This window comes from Malaya genurostris, chromosome 3, assembly GCF_030247185.1.
Source record: "Malaya genurostris strain Urasoe2022 chromosome 3, Malgen_1.1, whole genome shotgun sequence".
NCBI lineage: Eukaryota > Metazoa > Arthropoda > Insecta > Diptera > Culicidae > Malaya > Malaya genurostris.
Window position 1 is genome coordinate 61,641,463 of NC_080572.1, and position 22,199 is coordinate 61,663,661.

Consider the following 22,199-nt stretch of genomic DNA (forward strand, 5'->3'; position numbering starts at 1 on the left):
TAAATTCCCAAATTCCTAAATTCTTATATTTCCTAAATTCCTACATTCCTAAATTCCTAAATTCCTAAATTCCTAAATTCCTAAATTCTTAAATTCCTAAATTCCTAAATTCCTAAATTCCTAAATTCCTAAATTCCTAAATTCCTAAATTCCTAAATTCCTAAATTCCTAAATTCCTAAATTCCTAAATTCCTAAATTCCTAAATTCCTAAATTCCTAAATTCCTAAATTCCTAAATTCCTAAATTCCTAAATTCCTAAATTCCTAAATTCCTAAATTCCTAAATTCCTAAATTCCTAAATTCCTAAATTCCTAAATTCCTAAATTCCTAAATTCCTAAATTCCTAAATTCCTAAATTCCTAAATTCCTAAATTCCTAAATTCCTAAATTCCTAAATTCCTAAATTCCTAAATTCCTAAATTCCTAAATTCCTAAATTCCTAAATTTCTAAATTCCTAAATTCCTAAATTCCTAAATTCCTAAATTCCTAAATTCCTAAATTCCTAAATTCCTAAATTCCTAAATTCCTAAATTCCTAAATTCCTAAATTCCTAAATTCCTAAATTCCTAAATTCCTAAATTCCTAAATTCCTAGATTCCTAAATTCCTAAATTCTTAAATAACTAAATTTCAACCAAATTCTTGAAATTCCTAAATTCCTAAATTTCTAAATTTCTAAACTCCTAAATTCCTAATTCCCTAAATACCCAATTTCCTAAATTCTTAAATAACTAAATTTCAACCAAATTCTTGAAATTCCTAAATTCCTAAACTCTCAAAATTCCTAAATTCCTGAAATTCTAAGTTCCCAAATCCCGAATTGCTAAATCATTAATTGTTGAATTCTAAATTGATATAGACCAGAGACCTTCCACTCAAACAAACGTCCAGGAACTTTGTGTGGGGTTACAAGACCTTTTATTTGTATCTATTTTTATAAGTCGATTCAGCCATCTCCGAGAAAAGTGAGTGCAAAAAATGTTACATACATACACACACACACACACACACACACACACACACACAAACACACAAACACACACACACACACAAACACACACACATACACACACACACACACACACACACACACACACACACACACACACACACACACACACACACACACACACACACACACACACACACACACACACACACACACACACACACACACAGACAGACAGTTTGCGTACTCGACGATTTGAGTCGATTGGTATAAGCCACTCGACCATCCGGGCATCGGTTCAAAAGTCGGTTTTCACAGTGATTGCATAACTTTTCTATATGAGATAGGCAATAAAAAATTTATTCCATATACTTAGTTCAGAAACAAATGCTTCCACCGTTAATGGTCCATCCTGTACTAGCCATGTCATGATTCTGTACGCTATGAATCAGCGGCGAAGTCTGTTGAAAAAGAAATGCCAAATTCCACAAAAGTAATGTAATGCCAACACTTTGCTACGCTTTGTACGGACTAGTCGATTCAATTTAGATGCATAATGTCACCCCTGATAAAAATCACCCAGCACTCGAGGATAGAGTTCGGTCAGCATCCTGAATGGGAAAGTCAGTAGAACTCCGACAAAAATCATTACCTCTCAAGCAAGGCGAACGGCGCATAAAAATCCACAGAAAGCTGATGACCATAGAATCCTTTTCCAAGGCACAAACGAACCGCACAGAATGGAAGTCGATTTAATACTTTCGATTTCGATTGTGTGAAGAAGCTCAGCTTAAATTGCTATGACTACTTGCCTTGGAAAATGGAAATTTATAAATTATATAATTCATTATTTAGTTTCTTTTTGCGAGCAGTTTAACGAAAAAATCGTCTTCCGAAGAGTTATCCAGCTAATTAAAGCGGAGAATTTTTATCAACTTCAAGTTTTTCAATATAAACTACTATTCAAATGTTATGATTGTGTTTTCAACAAAAATAGTCAATCTTTTAATATCAGTACTCAACAGACAGGATAACCTCTAAATAAACTCTCAAACACCAAAACGTAGCAATATATCACCTTCAGCAAAATGATGATTTCAAATGAGCTCTACAAGTGTCTCACTAATCATTTTTCAAAAAATAATAACAAAAAAAATTACAGCCAAAATAGATTTTTCGTTGAACAGTAATAGTTTTGATTCGCTTGATGTGGACCGTTCCTGAAGGATAGCGATGAGGCTTGAACAGAGGAACTCAACAACTAATCTCTCTCCTATATCGCAATTTTTGAAAATTCCGTAAAATAACTGCGTAAAACAACTACTGTATATTCTTCCGAAGCAAACACTTTCATAAAAATAAACACAACTTACCTTTCCATTGAGCGTATTGTAGTAGTAGATTTCGCCAACCTTCGATGCGACGTAGTAGAGCCGTTCGGTTTCGAAATCTAGTACCAAACTTTCCATCGGGTAAAAAGTCGAATTGCTAATTAGATGCTTTTCCGAACCATCCATCCGACTGTAGTACAGTTCGTACAGCTTGGGAGACTCATTGGATGTGGCAAAATACAGCAAACCCCTGAAAGAATTTATCATTAGTGGTGGTGTTCAATCATCGAGAACTCGAACCCCTACTTGGATGGGTGCACCACCATACTGTTGACCAACGCCAAATCCGAAAGCACTTCCGTAATGAACTCGCCTTGCATGTTACAAACTAATATCCGACTGCTTCGTTCCGTTCCGGTGGAAACGAACAGTAGCCTGGAAATCCAATCAACAGCAAAACCCAGTGAATGTGATATATCGGTGTCCAGGATGGTTTCGATCGGTCCCGTTGCCAAGACCGAGGATTTAATTTCATTCAACTGGACATCATTCCAGTATAGCCGAGCCTCGGCTATGTCGTAATCCAGAACAGCCGGCTGCACAACCTGAGTCTGATGACTGATCGTTGGAATGGTGTAATGATTGGGTTGCTGTAGGTCGACTCCCCGTATCTCGGTGGACATGACAAACAGAAGAATCTCCTCGTTCGGAATGCACCGTTTCCGATTTTCGTCCAGTCGCATAACGTGCGGGCAGGCACACTGATAAGTTTGATTGACACTCAGAAGACATAGATGGGAACAGTTTCCATTGTTTTCAGCGCATGGATTATTGGAACGGTTGTTGGGTTGTCGACTAGAGTGCAGAATCTGAATGCCAAACGGTTGGCTTTGGGTTCGCTGAATTACGGTCACATCGGTTCCGTTCCACTTGTTGGCACGAATCACTGAGTTCGTTCTCCAGTCGGTCCAGTAGATGTAGTTGTCGAACAGCGTGATGCTGAAAGGATGGGAAAGAACTTCCTGGTCCTTGATAACCAAATGATGATCTTCGCCATCGTAGTTTATGGTGTGAATCGAATCTGATCGGGCGTCAATCCAGTAGACTCGTTTCAGCACATAATCCAAAGTGATCCCATTGGGCCAACCACCGTCCAGTCCAACATATTTAATCGTAGTTCTGGACTCGCCTGCCATCGTGCAGCGTTCCAACCTCGGTGCGCCTTCTTCCCAATCGGTCCAGAACAGAAGCCCTTCCATGGGATCTAGAGCGATGGCTCTGGGATTTACCATATCACCGGCAACCAGAGTTCGTCGATAGCTACCGTTCGTTTTGGCAACCTCAATCTGATCTAGATTACTGTCGATCCAGTAGAGATTCATACCAATCCAATCGACCGCTAAACCTTCGGCCGTCGACAATCCCGACTGGACAACCGCTTCCACGTTGCTCAACGAATCACCGGCGAGTGTTCCTCGAAAAATTTTGTCATCGATCACATCCGTCCAAAAAATTTGAACTGAATCATTGCGCCACAGAAAATCCAGTGCAATTGTATTCCTCAGAGACGTGTAGAAGTTCTTCACAGCCAGTGTGTTCAAATCTACTCCTCGAATCTCCTGGCGATTACTGAAGATCACGTGCGGAGCATCTGGGTTGTTGCTTCGACAGGTGAACTTATCAAATGTCAAGGTGTAGCCATCTTTACAGCTACACTTGTAGTGTTTCCCATTGGGAACACACATCTGGGAACACGTGCCCCAATGTTCGCAAGCGTGATCAACAAGGCAGTTTTTTCCATTCGGCTGCAAATACAGGTGTTCCGGACACGAACATACATACCCTTCCGGTGCGTTATGGCATATATGAGAACACTCGTGTGTGGTATCGCACAGCATGTCCTTGCACCGAAAACCTTCGTCCATATTATCCGGACAGTCCATTCGCCCGTCGCACAACTGGTCAACTTTGATGCAACTGTTCGTTGCTCGACAAACTCGCTCCGGATGCAAACAAGCAACTGTTTCGTTGTAGGTGGGAAGTTTGGCGTTCTGACACTGTTTCTGCAGTGCCTTCATACAATCTTTATCCATTTCACAAACCACCCCGATGTCTTTCTCACACTGGGTTATTAACTCGGCTTCCGTTTTGATCAACCCGGTCGGAATGGTGGCACTTCCGTTTATACTTCCGTTCACCCGCTGATCACAATCGCCGAAAGCGTTCAAGCAGTTCAGCTTGGGATCGCACATCTGGGACCGGTCAATGCATCCGTACGGACTGCAGTAGAACTCACTCGGCTTGCACTCCACGTCGCACTGGGCTTCGTCCGAGTTGTCTCTGCAAAAGAAACACTGTCGTAAGATATTCGATTACTCCCTCTTTTACACTGGGATGAACCAAAAATTCTTTACTTGACTTTTTTGTTTTTTTCCTCTCCTTCTTCTTCATCTAATACTACGGTTGACTTTGCTTACCCGCAATTGTTGACTCCATCACAGAGCATCTCGAACGGAACGCAGGCCCCGTTCTGACACTCGAACTCTTCACACTTATAGCAACGGTCCGGCTCATCCGAGTGATCGTTTGGGCCACAGTCCGGATGACGATCGCAAACCCAACTCTTCGGTATGCATCTCCGGCTGATGTCACACTGGAAAAAGTTATCGATGCAGGTCATGTTCGGGCAGTTCGTGTAGTCTTCGTCCGTTTCGTCAATGCAGTTCACCGTTCCATCACACACCAGAGACCTAAGCGTACAAATGAACATGATTTCGTTTGAAATATCTGGTTGTGACTAACTTACCTGTTGATACATCTCTGATCATCACATTTGAAATTGTGTTCCAAATCGCAGTTTGCATTACAGGGTCCTTCCGGAGTTTGTTCCTCGTCGCTACCATCGTCACAGTCACGATCACCGTCACACGTGAACCTTTGATCGATGCACTGAGCTCCGTTTTTACACAGGAAATTAGTTCCGTTGGGGCATCTCACGGGAGTCGCTGTGATAGATGCCGCCGGAAGACACTGGGTCTTGTTCTCGTTCAGCACAAATGATTCCTCGCAGACACATTCCGGCAGCACCGGTGTGTTGATGCAAATCCACGAGCACTCGTCGCACAACATCTTCCGGTTGTTGTTGTACTGTGTTAGATTATCAAAAACTTTAATTCCGAAAATCTGTGGTTTTTCTATCGCGATGGTTTCAATCGTTCCGGGGTCACTGAGATTCAGCATTTCGATGTTTCCTTTCACATTATCGGAAAAGTAAATTTTCTGTTTGTGAACTCCGACCGCAATCGGAAAATGATTCTGTACCCGCCCATCGTACAGCGGAGTCCGATCGTGTCCATCCAGCGAAACACTCTCAATAAACCCCGTTCGAGGGTCACACCAGTAGAGTCGCTTCTGCAGCTGATCGATCACCAGTGCGCTCGGCCAGACCATTGGACCCTTCAGTCCGTCCACCAGTGTGTCTCGTGAGTTTCCATCCATCCAGGATTTTTCGATTTTTCCACCGGATGGATTCCACGATGACCAATACATCAGTCCTTTCTTCGGATCCAGTGCGATCGACTGCGGTCGTACCAGATCTCGCAGGATGATCCGGGCGTACACTTTGGGACCCAATTTGAGTACCGTTATTCGACTACGTTCCGCGTTCGTGTAGAACAAATTGTGTCCCACCCAGTCGTAGGCCAAACCATCACATGATCCTTCCGCTTCCCAAAGTTTCTCGCGATCGGTGCCGTCTAACCGTTGACTTTCGATGGAAAATTTTGATTGCACTCTGAAAAAGAAAACAAAAAAAACGGTTGGATTAGGATTGTTAAACTTCTGAATTGACTGAGCAAGTGCATGTCGGTTAATCGATTTCTGTATTATGATGTGACAGAACGAAAGTGTAAAATGATACAGACTCAAATTTAATTTAGGAATGAATGAAGAGTTTTATTTTTTTCAATACTGTGCTTTTTTGTCTGGCACAGCCAAGTCTAGACAAAACATAAAGAGTTCCCTGTTAGGAAAAAAACCTTCAACGGTGGTCCTTCATTGGTCCAATACGTTGAATCATGGGTTCAATGAACGTGCAATAAATCGTTCAACGGGAGGCCAACACGGGACCTTCGTTTGACGATTTTGAAACAAACCGATGAACTGAATGCCATTTTTTTCGTTCAACAAACCCGGCAGACAGAGGTACAGGGTCCGGCACTCGAAGTGTAACCAACTTCAGACCTTCAAGCCTGGCGTCAAGGTAAATACACCAACTAAAAGATACACCAGTCTCGAGGCGCTGAAAAAAGTTATTGTCCGCGAGTGGGCCAAAATACACCTGCAAGTCACATTCGGGCAGCTTGCGATTCGTTTTTTGACCGTCTCAAGGCCATAGTCAAGGCAAAAGGTGGTCATATCGAGCAAAAGAGAATTGTTTATGAATTTTGTATTATTTTTACAAATTTTGTACTTTGAATTAAGTAAAAGTAATTTTCCAAACTGAATTTATGGCCTTTTTAATTGGTTACACTTCGAGTGCCGGACCCTGTACATTGTTGAGCCATTTATAATATGAAGAGTTGGAGCTCCGTTGGACTAGTTTTACTGGACAATTTCCGAGGTTTTATTCACTTATTACTTTATTACTTTATTTTATTCCTCACTTATGATTACCGTCCTTGTGTCAGTGTGGGACTCTAAACAGTGCTGACACGATGGCTTACGAATAATCAGGATATAAGTACGACTTGGAATAATCGGTAAAGACCTACGTGACGAAATAAGGACTACGATTGGAAGCTTGGCACATGGAACTGCAAATCGCTTGGCTTCCCAGAATACGACCGAATGCTGCATGATGAGCTTCAAATCCGCGGCTTCGATGTCGTAGCACTGCAGGAACTTTGTTGGACGGGACAGAAGGTGTGGAAAAGTGGGCATCGAGCGGCTACCTTCTACCAGAGCTGTGGCACAACCAACGTTCTAGGAACGGGATTCGTAGTGTTGGGCAAGATGCGCCAGCGCGTGATTGGGTGGCAGCCAATCAGTGATAGAATGTGCGTATTGAAGATCAAGGGCCGTTTCTTCAATTACAGCATTAGCAACGTGCACTGCCCACATGAGACGAGACCCTATGACGAGAAGGAAGCATTCTACGCGCAGCTGGAACGAACCTACGACAGCTGTCCATGGCGGGATGTAAAACTCGTCATCGGCGACTTGAATGCTCAGGTAGGCCGGGAGGCAATGTACAGGCCTGTGATCGGGCTCGAGAGCCTGCACGAGGTAACAAACGACAACGGCCAACGATGCGTGAACTTTGCAGCCTCCCGAGGAATGGTAGTTCGAAGCACCTTCTTCCCCCGCAAAGATATCCACAAAACCACCTGGAGATCACCTGATCAACATACGGAAAATCAAATCGACCATGTTCTCATCGACGGACGATTCTTCTCCGACGTCATCAATGTCCGCACCTACCGCAGTGTCAACATTGATTCTGACCACTACCTTGTCGCGGTTTGTATGCGCTCAAAACTATCGACAGTGCACAACACTCGGAACGCCGGGATTCAATCTCGAGCAGCTACGTAGCGTTCGTACTGCAGAGGAATACGCGCAACAACTGGAGCTAGTGCCACCAACGGAAGAGCAGCTTGGCGCTGCGACTCTTGAAGACTGCTGGAGGAATATAAGGTTTGACGGCGAATGTCAGCATTTGGTCGAAGAGAAGAATACAGCAAGGATGCTGCAACACCGCACTAGAGCGAACAAGGAACGATACAGACAGGCACGGAATAGACAGAACACGGTTTTCCGGAGGAAAAAGCGCCACCAGGAAGACCAAGAACATGGAACAGCTGTACCGCGCAAATGACACACGGAAGTTCTATGAGAAGGTGAAACGCTCACGTAGAGGCTACACGCCAAAGGCCGAAACATGCAGAGATACCAGTGGTAACCTTTTCACGAACGATCATGAGGTGATCGACAGGTGGAAGCAGTACTATAACGAGCATCTGAATGGCGAAACACAGGATACAGAGAATGGCACAGGAATCAATCTGGGTGCACGCTCAGCCGACGACAGATTCCCAGCACCTGATCTGTCGGAGATAAGTGAGGAGATCGGCAAGCTGAGGAACAACGAATCCGCAGGCAATGACCAGTTACCAGGCGAGCTACTCAAACATGGAGGAGAGGCACTGGCTAGAGCGCTGCACTGGATGATTTCTAAGATTTGAGAGGAGGAGATTCTACCGCAGGAATGGATGGATGGAGTGGTATGTCCCGTCTACAAAAAAGGCGGGTGGGTAATGTCAGAACCATAACTGGATGTCGTGAATACGAAAACAACTGACATGTTCCTTAACACTTCCGAATATCAATTTTTTTTTTTTTTTTTAATAACTATTTATTGGAATATGAGTTAAAATTAAATTATTAAGATTTAAATTGGGTGTTCAGCCACAAGTGGTGACTTTTCAGCCCTGTTATATATATATATATATATATATATATATATATATATATATATATATATATATATATATATATATATATATATATATATATATATATATATATATATATATATATATATATATATATATATATATATATATATATATATATATGATTTGGTTATTACCATGAAGACATCATTTGCTTCCGCAATTCTGAGATTTTTGTGTAGGGAAAATTCTAAACCTACTTGTATTGTGTAATGGGGAAAGGAACTTATATACTAACTTACTAACTAATACAGAGAGCGAATCGATTCAATTGAAGATTGCATCGATTTTTGTCGGAATTTGCTTATAATATTATGTGACATTACATGTAATGGTTCTATATTTGTGAGTCTGTGTAACTCATTTGTACTAAACCAGGGAGGACGCTTCAAAATCATTTTCAGAATTTATTTCTGAATCCTTTGAAGCGTTTTCTTCCTGGTGGAACAACAACTTGACCAAATTGGTACTGCATAAAGCATGGCTGATCTGAAAATTTGTTCATAAATTAACAATTTGTTTTTTAGACAGAACTTAGAATTTCTGTTTATAAGAGGATATAAACATTTAATATATTTATTACACTTTGCCTGGATTCCTTCGATGTGATCCTTGAAAGTGAGTTTTTTTGTCATACGTTAAACCTAAGTATTTAGCTTGATCAGACCATGTCAATTCCAAGCCATTCAATTTGAGAATGTGATTATTGTTTGGTTTAAGAAAAGAAGCTCTTGGCTTGTGAGGAAAGATAATTAATTGCGTTTTTGCTGCATTTGGTTTAATTTTCCATTTTGACAGATAATCACTGAAAATATTTAAACTTCTTTGTAGGCGACTGCAGATCACTCTTAGATTTCTACCTGTGGCTAATAGACTTGTGTCGTCACAGAATAGCGATTTCTGACAACCAACGGGTAGATTTGGAAGATCAGAAGTGAAGATATTATACAAGATTGGAGCTACACTCGAACCCTGCGGAACACCGGCTCGTACGGGTAGCAATTCAGATTTACAATTCTGATAGCTAACCTGAAGAGTACGATCAGTTAAATAATTTTGAATCATTTTTATCAAATAAATAGGAAACTGGAAATCAGACATTTTTGCTATTAAACCTTTGTGCCAAACACTGTCGAATGCTTTTTCTATGTCTAGAAGAGCAACTCCAGTGGATAACCCAGAAGATTTATTTGATTTTATCATGTTCGTTACTCTGACAAGTTGATGAGTAGTTGAATGTTCATGACGAAATCCAAACTGCTCTGTTAAAAAAATTGAATTCTCATTCATATGAGTCATCATTCTCAACAAGATAATTTTTTCAAAAAGTTTACTGATAGAAGAAAGTAAGCTAATTGGGCGATAACTTGATGTTTCTGCTGGGTTTTTATCAGGTTTTAGAATAGGAATTACTTTAGCGTTTTTCCATCTTTTTGGGAAGTAAGCTAATGAAAAACACTTGTTGAAAATTTTAACCAGGAGTCTCAAGGCAACATCGGGAAGATTTTTAATAAGAATATTAAAAATTCCATCATTACCAGGAGCCTTCATGTTTTTGAGTTTCCTAATAATTGATTTAATTTCATCAAAATTCGTCTCAATAATGTCATCGTGTGATAACACTTGGGTTGAAATATGATCAAATTTCAGTGAGACTTCATTTTCAATAGGACTCACAACGTTTAAATTAAAATTGTGGACACTCTCGAACTGCTGAGCAAGTTTTTGAGCTTTTTCACCATTTGTAAGAAGTATTTGATTTCCTTCCTTGAGAGCAGGAATTGGTTTCTGAGGTTTCTTAAGAACCTTAGAAAGTTTCCAGAAAGGTTTAGAATATGGTTTAATTTGTTCAACTTCTTTAGCGAAATTTTCTTTTCGCAAAAGAGTAAATCTATGTTTAATTTCTTTTTGTAAATCCTTAACTATGTTTTTCATAGCAGGATCACGAGAACGTTGATATTGTCGTCGACGAACATTCTTCAACCGAATGAGCAGTTGAAGATTGTCATCGATGATAGGAGAATTAATTTTAGTTTGAGCTTTGGGAACTGAAAGATTTCTAGCTTCGATAATATAATGATTCAAATTATCAATTGCTGTGTCGATGTCCGCAGAATTTTCTAAAATAGTTTCATGATCCACATGATTTTCAATGTGAGATCTGTAATCCAACCAATTAGCTCTATGATAGTTGAAAATAGAACTAATTGGATTAATTATAGCTTCGTTGGAAAGTCTGAATGTTACTGGAAGATGATCTGAGTCAAAGTCAGCATGTGTAATCGGTTCACTACAAATGTGACTTTGATCTGTTAGAACCAGATCAATTGTAGACGGGTTTTTCACGGAAGAGAAACAAGTAGGATTACTGGGATGAAGAACTGTGAAGTAACCAGCTGAGAGTTGATTATGAAGTATTTTACCATTACTGTTATTTTGCCTACAATTCCACTGGCCCGAATATCAATTAGTTGATCAATTGTATGAATTATGCAAGCATTCCCCTTTTCCACATTTTTCGCAAAAACAAAGAAGGCTTCACTTGATCTAGATTACTGTGAATTTCACACATCGAAAAGTGCACAAATCTAACCAAACTGTTCTAGATTTGCACTAAACTGAGGATATTTCCTTTCGATTTGCGAACAACAAATCCTAATAGTTCTTTAGAAAACTTTTAGAGCCATTAGAACGGCTGATTTTGTGTAATGCTCTCCATGGTTGCTTTTTTACCAATGCAAATGACTGGCAGCTGTGACGTAATCGCTCTTGTCGGAGACGAAACTAGCTTTGCAAACGACACAAAATACATCTGCTCGCAGTGGCGATAGAATCCAAGCTGATCCAATTTTTGTTGAGAGGCTTGTTTGTACCTGATTTCGTTTGTAGTTTTTCCACTAATGGGCGGTCCTAACGGCTATAAAAATAGCAGCATATAGAATTTTAATTTCGATTATTTCATTTCGGATTTGCATTTCATTGAAAGAAACTATCCGGCGGCTGTATGGGATTCATTCCTGCCTTTCAGAAGAACCAAATTGTGGAACTCACTACGACATTAAACACTGTTCGGAACATTTTCCTCGAACGATTTGTTGTACAGCAGCAGATATTTTGTTCTCTTCCTCAGAACGCGTTCTGATTGGCTGGTGTTGACATGGGTCAAATGAGACAGGCTTTTCAATAGTGTACTATTGAAATACTTCAATGATGTTGCTATACATGTTTAAGTTGAAAAAATTCGATTCTATTGGTGGTTAGTTTATATAAATCCTTTCACAGATCACTGAGCTATGAGCTTTAAAAATACGAGAAAGGCGCCTCATGAATTATCCTCTTTGATACTACGGATCACATATTCGCGATAAGACAAGTACTCCAGAAGTGTCGTGAATACAACGTACCCACGCATCACCTATTCATTGACTTCAAAGCGGCATACGACACAATCGATCGAGAACAGCTATGGCAGATCATGCAAGAATACGGTTTCCCGGATAAACTGACGCGATTGGTCAAAGCAACGATGGATAGAGTGATGTGCAACGTCCGAGTAACTGGGACGCTCTCGAGTCCCTTCGATTTTTAGAGAGGGCTACGGCAAGAAGATGGACTCTCTTGTATCTTGTTCAATATTGCCATGGAAGGTGTGATTCGAAGAGCGAGGATCGAAACGAGTGGCATGATCTTTCGAAAGTCCGTACAACTTTTTGGATTCGCTGACGATATTGATATTGTAACACGTAACCTTGAGAAGATGACGGAAACCTACATCGGACTGAAAGCTGAATCTAGGCGTATCGGACTGGCCATAAATGCGTCGAAAACAAAATACATGAGAAGGAAGAGGCTCTAGAGAAGAAACACTACGCCTCCCATCACGAATATTGATAGACGGTGACGATATCGAGGTGGTTGACGAGTTCGTGTATTTGGGCTCACTGGTGACCGCCGATAATGACACCAGCAGAGAAATTCATAGACGTATTTTGGCAGGGAATCGTGCGTACTTTGGACTCAGAAAAACTCTCCGATCGAGAAAAGTACGCCACCGCACGAAATTGACCATCTACAAAACGCTCATTAGACCGGTTGTTCTCTATGGCCACGAGACCTGGACTATGTTGGCAGAGGACCAACGCGCCCACAGTGTTTTCGAAAAAAAAGGTACTGAGGACCATCTGGCGGAGTGCAGATGGAGGACGGAACGTGGAGACGGCGTATGAATCACGAATTGCAACAGCTGCTAGGGGAACCACCTATCGCACGGACAGCTAAAATCGGACGTCTACGGTGGGCTGGGCATGTCATAAGGATGTCGGACGACAGCCCAGTGAAAAAGGTTCTTGATTCTAATCCGACTAGTACAAGAAGAAGAGGAGCGCAGCGAGCAAGGTGGATCGATCAAGTGGAGGGTGATCTCAGAAGCATCCATGCCTTGAGTGGCTGGCGACGAGCAGCCATGGAGTTATGTGGAGACGTATTCTTGATACAGCAACGGACACCCCAGGCCTATAGCTGTTAGGTAAGGTAAGGTAAGATGTCGTTCAATAAGCGCTCAACGACCAACAAAATAGAATCGCCTGCTGAAGTAAGTAAGTAGTAAGTAGTAAGCGTTTATGAGTTATGCAATTTTTTTGAGTTGTTCGAAGGTATTTTTAAAACTAATTTAAGTAAGTTAAAAAAATAAAACCCTTCCAATTTTCTCTTCAAGTTTAACTTATATTATGACCTTTCAGCAACCACATAGGATACGTTTTTGTCGATCTGGCATCTCAATATTCATATTTGAAGCTTGACTAGTTTTTGATGGAAAAGCAATCATAACTTTTTACTGGTAGCTCATAAGAAAAAGTTTGAAAATTGTGCGCAATGATTAGTTCAACAACTCTTCTGAAAACAACTTTTCCGTAGAACGTTTCACAAACAAGTTAGAACAAAAAAAGTGATTATTCAGGAGCCACCCTACTTTTACTCGGGAAAATTGATGTAACTCGATCGAATGAAAAGCTAGAGAGGTGCTTTTTTTTCAGCAAAGCTGCCGAAAATAAAATTTTCTTCAACTTTCTTGTACAACAAAATCATTTTTGAGTTCAATTAAGGAAGTTAGATTTCATATTTCAATCTAAATTAGAACCATCCTAGTAATTTTTTTCATCAAAAGGAGCGCCATTTGATTGCAAACAACTTTTGTGAAGACACCAACTACAAAAAACTAATATTTAATAGTGAAAATATTTTTGTCACGCTAATTTCCCGTTTCGACCCATAGTGCACTGGTTATAGACATTCTAGTTATAGAAAAAATAAAAGGTTCGTTATCAGCATCCTGTTGATGTCTTTTCACAACATTAGAAGTTACATACTTTTACTTTACTTTAAATCATTCATCTTCCATGAATAAAAAATAAATCGATTATTGGTCAATAGGATTTCGATGAAAAACAAACTTCCATAAATCTGGCAACCACTAGCAGCTTGAACAGTTACTTACTTGTCGTGATGGGCGAAATAAATCAGCTGATCTTCAATGTGGTAATCGAATGTAACATCTCGTCCCAGATCGGTCACCGGAACGATGGCCTCCTGTGATTTGATGCCAAGCGGAATGCCTCGAATCATACCGGGATTACTTTGAGAGAACAGCAGGAAAGTGGGTCGCTTGATGAGGACGCACTGATTTTTGGTTTTCAATCGATAGCCCGGTGCACACATACACTGCCCGATGGCAACCGTTTTCTTCCATGCCGTTATGCAAAGTTGATCGCAGCCACCGTTCTGGTTCCGACAGGGATGGGCCACCTCCGGTTGCTTCTGACGATGGAACACATTCAGGTGGAACGCTCGGGACACGTTCGCCGCTACAAGCTTTGCCTCTGCCGTGAATTTGTCGATCGCAATAATGGATCGATTTTTCCATGAGGCAAGAAAAATTGTGGACTCGAACACATTGACCGTGTGCAAGGATTGCAGGTTGATCATGAAGTTAGCAGATTTCTTCATGAACCACCGATGATTGCCGTCGTAATCCGTTCGCTCGATCGAGTCCAGATAGGTGTCGACCCAGTAGACGTGCTGCAGGGCAAGATCCAGTGCCACTCCATGCGGATAAACGATTTTCCGCAGGACGATAGAAGTTCGGTTGCCACCATCGAGAAAGGACCGTTCTACACTCGCCAGCGAGTTACCCCATTTGGTGAAAAAGAGATACCCTTTGGTAGGATCCAGAGCCATTCCGCGGGGTTTCATCAGATCGTTTTCGGCGATGATTGAGCAATGTTGCATCTGACCGGAACAGACAAAAATGATTTCTCTTTGGTCGTCCAGGAAGTACCAGTTTCCGGAAATCCAATCAATGCTAATATGATCGATGGAGTTGATGTTGGGAAACAGATCCGGCAGTGGCATTTGCCACACGTGAGTTGTGTTGTCGACGCTGTAGCACTCGAACTGAGCGACGGTTTGCAGTCGAATGAGACAGAAGGTCCGATTTCGATGGTACATTTCTAGAGCAAGCACGTTGCTGGTCGGAAGTAGGATTGCGGTCGAGTTGGGATGCTCACTGGCAGTTGCATTCATTACAGCGAATTTGCGTACTTCAGTCGGGGTGGCGAAGAGTAGGGATGCGGGCTCTTCTTTTGGTGCTGCAAAAAAAGATAAACTTTTTACTTCCTGATCCAATAAACAATCGTACATTAATCACTCACCATTAACTGCCAGGCACTTGTTGCCGTTTCTCGCATAACCGGTGGCGCAGGTACACTTGTACGTCCCTGGCAGATTCTTACAGATTTGATCACAGATTCCCTCGATTTGACACTCGTCGAAATCTACGCACAGACTACCGTTCGGTTGGCTACCCTTGGTACAGAAACATTTCGGCCCGTTCGGAGTTTGCCGACAGTCGTAGGAACATTTGAGTGCATCACATTCGGAGGTGTCGTTTCGCGGGCACTGAAGCTCGTCGTTCGAGCAGTCCCACACACCGTCGCAGAATTTCTCTATGTCGAGACACTTGCCATTGCTGCACACGGTTTGCGTTGGAAGACAGTGTTTGGAGCTACGGCACAGTTCGGCGTCTTCGTCGGACACGTCGATGGTGCGGAACTTTTCGACCACACCGCAGTCGGCATCCCCGTCGCAGGTCCAGCCCCGAGGGATACACTTGTTGGTCAGCTTGCACTGGAACTGTTCGTCCTTGCATTTGTGCGCTTTGTCTGGAAGTGAAAGAAAGATTGGTTTAGAGGATTTTATTGTGACTTGACAAATTTAGGAAATCAAATTTCTAATTCCTAAGGAATCAATCGGAAAACTTTTACCCAATCTAAAATTGTTGATATGGATTATTATAAGAGAACCAGGAGCATAATGACATTATGTGTGATTCGTTCGTAGAGGCGGTGTATGTACCGATGTACTCTATATGACGGTTCGAATTTTTTGATATGACCTCGGACGAGCTTTTGCCAGTAACTTGTAAAACCTATTGAATGGAATTGATTTGGGCTCAGTTTTGCAATACTTTTCTTTTTTCTTTCATCATCTATAGTTTTTTAAAATTTCCAACATTCTTTATCCTGTTATTCGGTATAGCCATCGCTGAGAAAGATGAATAAGAAACTTAAAATTGATTTTTACGCTAGTCATCCTGTAATTCCGGAACAGGAAGTCGAATCCAAATGAAATTCAGGAATTTTCCGTGGCATCTTAAAACCTTTCATATGAATCTAAGTTAGTTTTTTTCAACAATATAATATAATATCAGGTGTACAACTTTGCTTCCGCCGTTTTCCGATAGGTGGCTGTACCGGCAGAGGCTGGTCAAAATACATAGATGATAATGCCTTTGAAGTGCGTGTGTACAGTGCCTAACGACAGTGTTTCAGTGACAGTTGTTCTTTTTTTTAATAACTATTTATTGGAATATGAGTTAAAATTGAATTATTAAGATTTAAATTGGGTGTTCAGCCCCAAGTGGTGACTTTTCAGCCCTATTATATACATGGTTTGGTAATTACCATGAAGACAATTCTGTGATTTTTCCGCAATTCTGTGATTTTTGCGAAATTTGGAAAATTGTAAACCTACTTGTATTGTGTAATGGGAAAAAGGAACTCATATTTCCTTCCTAGAGAGCAGGAATTGGTTTTTTTAAAAACCTTAGAAAGTTTCCAGAAAGGTTTAGAATATGGTTTAATTTGTTCAACTTCTTTAGCGAAATTTTCATTTCGCAAAAGAGTAAATCTATGTTTAATTTCTTTTTGTAAATCCTTAACTATGTTTTTCATAGCAGGATCACGAGAACGTTGATATTGACGTCGACGAACATTCTTCAACCGAATGAGCAGTTGAAGATTGTCATCGATGATAGGAGAATTTAATTTAGTTTGAGATTTGGGAACTGAAAGATTTCTAGCTTCGATAATATAATGATTCGAATTATCAATTGCTGTGTCGATGTCCGCAGAATTTTTTAAAATAGTTTCATGATCCACATGATTTTCAATGTGAGATCTGTAATCCAACCAATTAGCTCTATGATAGTTGAATATAGAACTAATTGGATTAATTATAACTTCGTTGGAAAGTCTGAATGTTACTGGAAGATGATCTGAGTCAAAGTCAGCATGTGTAATCGGTTCACTACAAATGTGACTTTGATCCGTTAGAACCAGATCAATTGTAGACCGGTTTTTCACGGAAAAGAAACAAGTCGGATTACTGGGATGAAGAACTGCGAGAGTTGATTATGAAGTATTTTACCATTACTGTTATTTTGCCTACAATTCCACTGGACATGCTTAGCATTTAAGTCCCTTATTATGAAAAAATTCGGTCAATGTCTTGTGAGTTTTTGCAAATCGCCTTTAAAGAAATTTAAGTGTTCGCCGGTGCATTGGAATGGCAAATATGCTCCAGCGATGAAATAAATTCCATGAATGGTTTCAACTTCGATTCCCAAGCTTTCAATAACTTTAGTATTGAAAGAAGGTAAAATTCGATGTTTAATTTGCCGTTGGACAAAAATGGCAACTCCACCACCCATTCCAGTTAACCTGTCGAATCGATGAACCACATAATGTGGATTGCTTTTCAATTTGACATTTGGTTTAAGGAAATTTTCTGTCACAATGGCAATATGAATTTTGTGAACTTTGAGAAAATTATAAAATTCATCTTTACTCGATTTTAAAGATCCAGCTTTTTTAAGATGTTTAAGTAATTATTAACCCTCATTGTTAAATTTCAAATTCATGATAATATTATTCGCAAATTGTCACCCAATTTGAAATGCTTCAAAAGTGATGAAGTCGAACTCATTCGGATGATCATTTGAAAATCTATTCTTGTAGGTAGATCATTTTATTTTCCATTATATCGCCTAAATCGACTTCATTTAAAGAAGCGACTGGCATTGAAGAATTACTGGTAGGTAGTATTGTCTATCTGTTACGCTAGCATAATTGACATTAAAAGAAGAAGATTTGTGACGGTTTTTTTGATTTTCAGATATGTTCTGTAAATTTAAGGTCATTGATTTGACTTGTTGTCTAAGCGAACGAGCGTTTAAAATTTTTTCCCTGACAGGACATTTCAAATAATTGGATTTATGATTTCCATCGCAATTTGAACATGAAAATTTATCAATGGTTTCATTAATTGGACAAACGTCTTTCGAATGCGATTTAGCACAATTCAAACACCGTATATCCATATGACAATTTTTGGTTCCATGGCCGAAGCCTTGGCAACGACGACATTGCGTTAAGTTTGCAATACCATTATGCCGTTTATAATGTTCTCAACGAATTTTTATGTGGGAAATGAAATGTACTTAGGTAAAGTTCCTGGGAAATTCCAGAGCGTGGTTTAGAAGTACCATTCGCTCTTTTTTCATAAGTATTACTTGGGAAGGGGCAAAACCAGGACAATCTTTTAGTTCATTTTTAATTTCATCAGTACTTTGATAATTTGATAAGCCTTGAAAGGTCTGTCTGATTTTATATCATATGAATAAAATTTATGAAGTTTTTCGAACAAATATCGGATAAGACGTTCATAATCTTCCAATCCATCAACCAAGACTCGACATTCTCCTCTTCGTTCGATTTGAAATGAGACTTTTGCTTCCGGGAGAAAAGTAGAAAGCTCAGTACGGGGTGCTTTGAAGTCGGAAATCATCACCGTCACTGGTGGCATAGATTGATGTTTCTTCCCAGAACGACAAGCGTCCATTTTGGGAATTTTTGAAGAATTTTCTTCTATGTCGCTACAATCGTAAATATTATTAGACGGCATAGAATCAACGGAAGGGAAGTACGTCCGTTGTCTTTTATTTTTACATTCAGATTCTATAAGATCGTGAATGTTATTAGAAAAATGTTGAATAACGGATTGTGATTTATTCCGTATTAAATTATTTTTAGCCTTAGGCTTGTTGCCTTTCCGGTTGGACGCAGGCATTTTTGAAATGAATGAAATTTTAAATTAAATTAACTAGGCTAAATTAGTCTTCGATTAGACTCCTAGTTTAGAAAAGTCTTGATAAAGACTGATTTTGTGGTAGTCTTAATAAAGACTGATTAGTTCGAGGAATAGTTCTTTGAATAGCTAGCCTTAAAAAAGGCTGATTAATTTCTTAGTCTTGAAAAAGACTGATTACCACTCTTTATATAGCCTTGAGAAAGGCTGACTAATTGTTAGTCTTTAAAAAGGCTCAGGTAGCCTTGAAAAAGACTGAAGTCTTGAATCAATGAAATTCTAGGTAGCCAGAAAAATATTCCAGAAGCCAAGAGCTATACGCGTGCGGTGCGAACGACTGTTCAACACCGATTGTGGACTAAGAGTTCATGAGTTCATTCTGTGCCACCTATATATACTTCACATAAGAATTACAAGAAAAGTTATATGGATAAAAATCACATACGTTTTCACGTAGCTTTGAAGTGAGGATTTTTCTGAATGCAGGTTCACGAATATTTACCGTACTGCCTAGAGCACCTAACCTATAAAAACACTTACCGCAGTCGATTTCATCCGAGCCGTCCGTACAGTCCGAGTAGGTATCACATTTCCAGTGCTGGGGAATACACTTGCCATCTCCACACGTGAAATGGGATCGGGGGCAGGTCACTGGAAAAGGAGAACAATTGAACTAATTAGTATAATTGGGTTCGTGGGCGAGCGGGCACGGATAGTAACGAGTTGACAAATTGGGCATGCTAGGAATGGTGGTTTATGCAGTGGAGCATCGCTGCTGGAAACATTGTCTTTTATATTTTCGTTGCGCAGTTGTAACATTTACAAGTGTTTCGTCGTTAAGGTTAAATAAAAAATTTTTGAAGTACAAGTTTATGAAAGTTTTAAGTCCGTTTTTGTTTGGGTTGCTGTTTCAATTGACTGTCTGTAAGCTCTTATCTGATATTTTACTCGCTACCGGACACTCGCAGCATGAAACTTTTTTACGGTTTCGCCTCGTTTCCTTGTACATGAACATTAAAAAGGCAAACACATATTTACGTGACGTGATTGGCAAATTTGAAGTGCCAGCAGGAGGAAAAAGCTACCTTCAGGACTGAAAAGTTTTTAATTAATCGGCTTAACGTGCTTCTTCACTCAATTGCATGCTTCTTCGGCTCACATATTTCTTCCGCATCCGAAGGTAGACGAAAGTGGCAGCAGTTGGTCGTTCGGTCGGTCGATTCATGTTTACTCACTTAACACGATATCTTGTTTCTTTCTGTCAGTAAACCGAAGCACACCCCATCGTACAAACGCCTGGCTTTGATGCGCGACCTACCCCAGCTAAACGTTTATTCCGGCAGGCCCGTGACAGGAGGGTGAAAGAACGCCGGTATTCATTTCTTTTTTTTCTATGATGACAGCTATTAATTCATTGAAATGTTCTGTTCTAATCAGCACGGCACGAGCAATAGATATAGTTTTCATATCCATGGCAAGCGTGCTGATTGTTCGGGTGATGCAGATATCGTAAAATAAATTCAATCCCTGATTCATTCGAACTAATCCTGCAGTTTGCGTAAATTATTACGTTTAGTTGAAAACCCTCTAACTCGTTATACAAACTATCCGGCATAACACAGGAAATCGATATCCCAAACCAGGGCAAAATGCAACCGACTTGAGAGATGCTAACCAACAAGTGCGAAGCGAAAATACATCAGTGAAGCACTTTCGCATATAACATTGTTTTCTAGGTTATGCTGATATCGTTTTGATTGAGTTCAACAACGGTTCAACTTCATCACGTGACTAAAACAAAGCCGTCGAACAGCATCACGTCAAGTTCATCACAGCGCATCATCTTTCTCCGCACACCCACTTTCATTGTCCAAAGCGGACCACCGTAACTTCATCCATGCATCGGTTAATAGTGCATTTGTTTTTTTTTTCACTTCTGTTTATTCTTCACGACGATGACAAAGAGGCATTTAAAATCAACACTTGTCCATGGAACCGGCTTTCGTAGCTTCATCAACTCGCTTCTACTTGTGTGTGTGTGTGCGCGCCATACTTGTCATGAACAAATCAGCTGTAGACCGTTGACAAACGGATGCAGTCAAACACATGTGGCGAGTACTGGCAGGTTGGCGAGACTTGGCAGAATCTCAATTTACCAAGTCGGTCGTCTGCTGCATTGACTGACACGCGACAACATGCTTCAATGGACCGAAGACGTGGGGCAATATTTGTCAAAGGTACACGCTACGCTTTCATGTTTGTCATTCAACTTGACTGGGACCGTCAGTCAGGGCGCGTTCGAACTTTCCTTGATTTATTTTGCAGAACATGTTTAACGAATTAGTTTTATTTCAAAACAATTTCAGCAATGTTTTGCAGGCCATCGTACTTCACATAAAGGGTCAAATCGAAACCTAATTGCATCATTTTCAAATGGCTGTAATTTTTTTTTTAATAAGAATTTTGAGTGAAATTGATTCAAAGTGTTTTGTTTACATTGTATTAGCGACAGTAAGGCTTGTTCGCGACAAAATCTGGACAGATTAAATTAAAAATAAAAATCAAATTTGCTGTAGGTACAATCCAAAAAGCATTTTTTTAAATTGATTAAATTGTGTTTAAATCTTAAAACTAATAACAGTTTTTTTACCTTTCTTATATATATAAAAAATAGGTAGAGAATTCGCTCAAACTTTAGAAAAATTTTCCGAGGCCCGGAGGGCCGAATGACATATACCAATCGATTCAGCTCGACGAACTGAGTAAATGTCCGTGTGTGTATGTGTGTGTGTCTGTATATGTGTTGTCAACTAAGAGGTCGAGATCTCAGAGATGGCTGGACCGATTTTGATCAAACTAGTCGCAAATGAAAGGTCTCCCCGTCACCCAAAACGCTATTGAATGGTTTTGAGATCGGATGT

At 40.2% G+C, this 22,199-nt stretch overlaps 1 protein-coding gene across 1 annotated transcript in view; it reads right to left on the reverse strand.

Annotated features, from left to right (window-relative positions):
* Nucleotides 1-22,199, reverse strand: part of LOC131435046 (low-density lipoprotein receptor-related protein 1) — a 515,798-nt gene that overhangs the window by 30,685 nt on the left and 462,914 nt on the right. The window contains exons 3-9 of the mRNA XM_058602524.1: nt 19,819-19,929; nt 15,504-16,013; nt 14,291-15,440; nt 5,088-6,074; nt 4,759-5,031; nt 2,588-4,621; nt 2,324-2,531 (exon numbers count right to left, since the gene is read on the reverse strand). Coding sequence (XP_058458507.1) covers nt 2,324-2,531; nt 2,588-4,621; nt 4,759-5,031; nt 5,088-6,074; nt 14,291-15,440; nt 15,504-16,013; nt 19,819-19,929 — 5,273 coding nt within the window. The remainder of the gene's footprint in view (nt 1-2,323; nt 2,532-2,587; nt 4,622-4,758; nt 5,032-5,087; nt 6,075-14,290; nt 15,441-15,503; nt 16,014-19,818; nt 19,930-22,199) is intronic.